The following is a 1,438-nucleotide window of genomic DNA, read 5'->3' as shown; positions in this document are numbered from 1 at the left end:
ATAAAGTTGGGTTTGTTTTTGTTTTTTTTTAGTTTTTTTGAAACTGAAGACCTTTTTTTTTTTTTTTTTTTTTTTTTTACTTTTTTCCCCGGTTTCAAATAAATTTTCCACTTTACATTTTTTTCAGCTTCAAGTTACTTTTCAAATGTTTTTTTGATTTCAGAATTTCAGCATCAACATTTTTTTTAATTTCAAATGTTTTTCAACTTCAAATTTCTCCAAATCATGGAAGATTGAAAACTGAGTTACATTTTTTCTATTTTCAAATACTTATTTTCAGTTTTAATATTTTGTTTCAATGTTTCAGTTTCTAATAATATTTCCCCATTTCAAATATTTAAGTTTTTACTTAAGTTTTTAGTATTTTTTTCAGTTCCAAATATTTTCTGTTTCCAATGTTTTTCACCTTTAAGTCATTTCTTTATCCTCAATGTTTTTTCTAGATCCACATTTATTTTCCAATTTCAAAATTCTTCCCCCAATTTCAAATATTTCTTTTAGTTTCAAAATTTTTCGGCATCAAATATTCTTTCTACTTTCATTTTTTCTTTTAAAATATTTTCAGTTTTACATGTTTTTCAGCTTCACATTGATTTCAAACTGAATACATTTTTTCAGTTTCAAATCACTGATTTTTTTCTAGTTTCAGATGTCTCTCTCCCTCCCTCCAAGTCTTTTCAGCTTCAAATAATTTTTTCCCGCTTCAAAGTCTAGCTCAATAAAAAGATGGACAAGTTTTTTGAAAAAGAAAATGAAGAAATGAGGCGAGAGTAAAAAGAGATGTGCTGAAGATGCAGTCCTTTCTTACCTCCAGGTTCACCATTATAAAGTTGTGTGCCAGTTCTGAGATTTCCTTGGATTCAGCAAATTTGGGCTTCAGCGCTGAAAATACAACAGTGGGATAATTTAGAAGAAAAAAAATCACTGCTTTTAGTTTGTAATTAAACATCTTTAAATCTTTCAATTTTATAAATTTGATCCTTAAAATGCTAATTGAAAGCATCAAAATACCTAAACTATGTACAAATGCTTTCACTTCATCTAGTGCTTAACAATATGGCTGAAACATGCATCACAATAATATCAGTCAATCCCAAAAAATGATCAATATCAATGATTATTAGCTTTTTGTTGTTTTAAACATCTGAAATACAGGCACAAATAGTGACATGACCTCTTGTTTTATCCACAGTTGTTTAATATTCAGCAGGTATTAGGCACAGCAGTGAAACTTTTAACTGCTGCTGTGTCAGTTACCCAGCAGGTTGTTGCCAGGTAACCAAAGAATGAGCGAGTTGCTAGGTAACCAAAGAGATTCCACCAGCCTCATTTAGCTGGCAGTGAGAGGTGGAGCAGCTAACGTCCCAGAATGCAGTGCGGTTCTGGATCGAAGTTCAATTGAATATTCAATCAGATGTATGTATTTATTATTGATCAT

The 1,438-nt window shown here is 30.1% G+C and overlaps 1 protein-coding gene across 1 annotated transcript in view; it reads right to left on the bottom strand.

The window, feature by feature from the left end:
• Positions 1 to 1,438, bottom strand: part of txndc12 (thioredoxin domain containing 12 (endoplasmic reticulum)) — a 24,423-nt gene that overhangs the window by 6,208 nt on the left and 16,777 nt on the right. Inside the window, exon 4 of the mRNA XM_015021924.1 lies at positions 809 to 882. Within this exon, the coding sequence (XP_014877410.1) occupies positions 809 to 882 (74 nt within the window). The remainder of the gene's footprint in view (positions 1 to 808; positions 883 to 1,438) is intronic.

The sequence above is a fragment of the Poecilia latipinna genome, unplaced genomic scaffold (assembly GCF_001443285.1).
Source record: "Poecilia latipinna isolate Pla-1442-1.1 unplaced genomic scaffold, P_latipinna-1.0 Scaffold2897, whole genome shotgun sequence".
Lineage (NCBI taxonomy): Eukaryota > Metazoa > Chordata > Actinopteri > Cyprinodontiformes > Poeciliidae > Poecilia > Poecilia latipinna.
The sequence above is the reverse complement of the archived record's forward strand: the minus strand, read 5'-3'. Positions and strand labels throughout refer to the sequence as shown.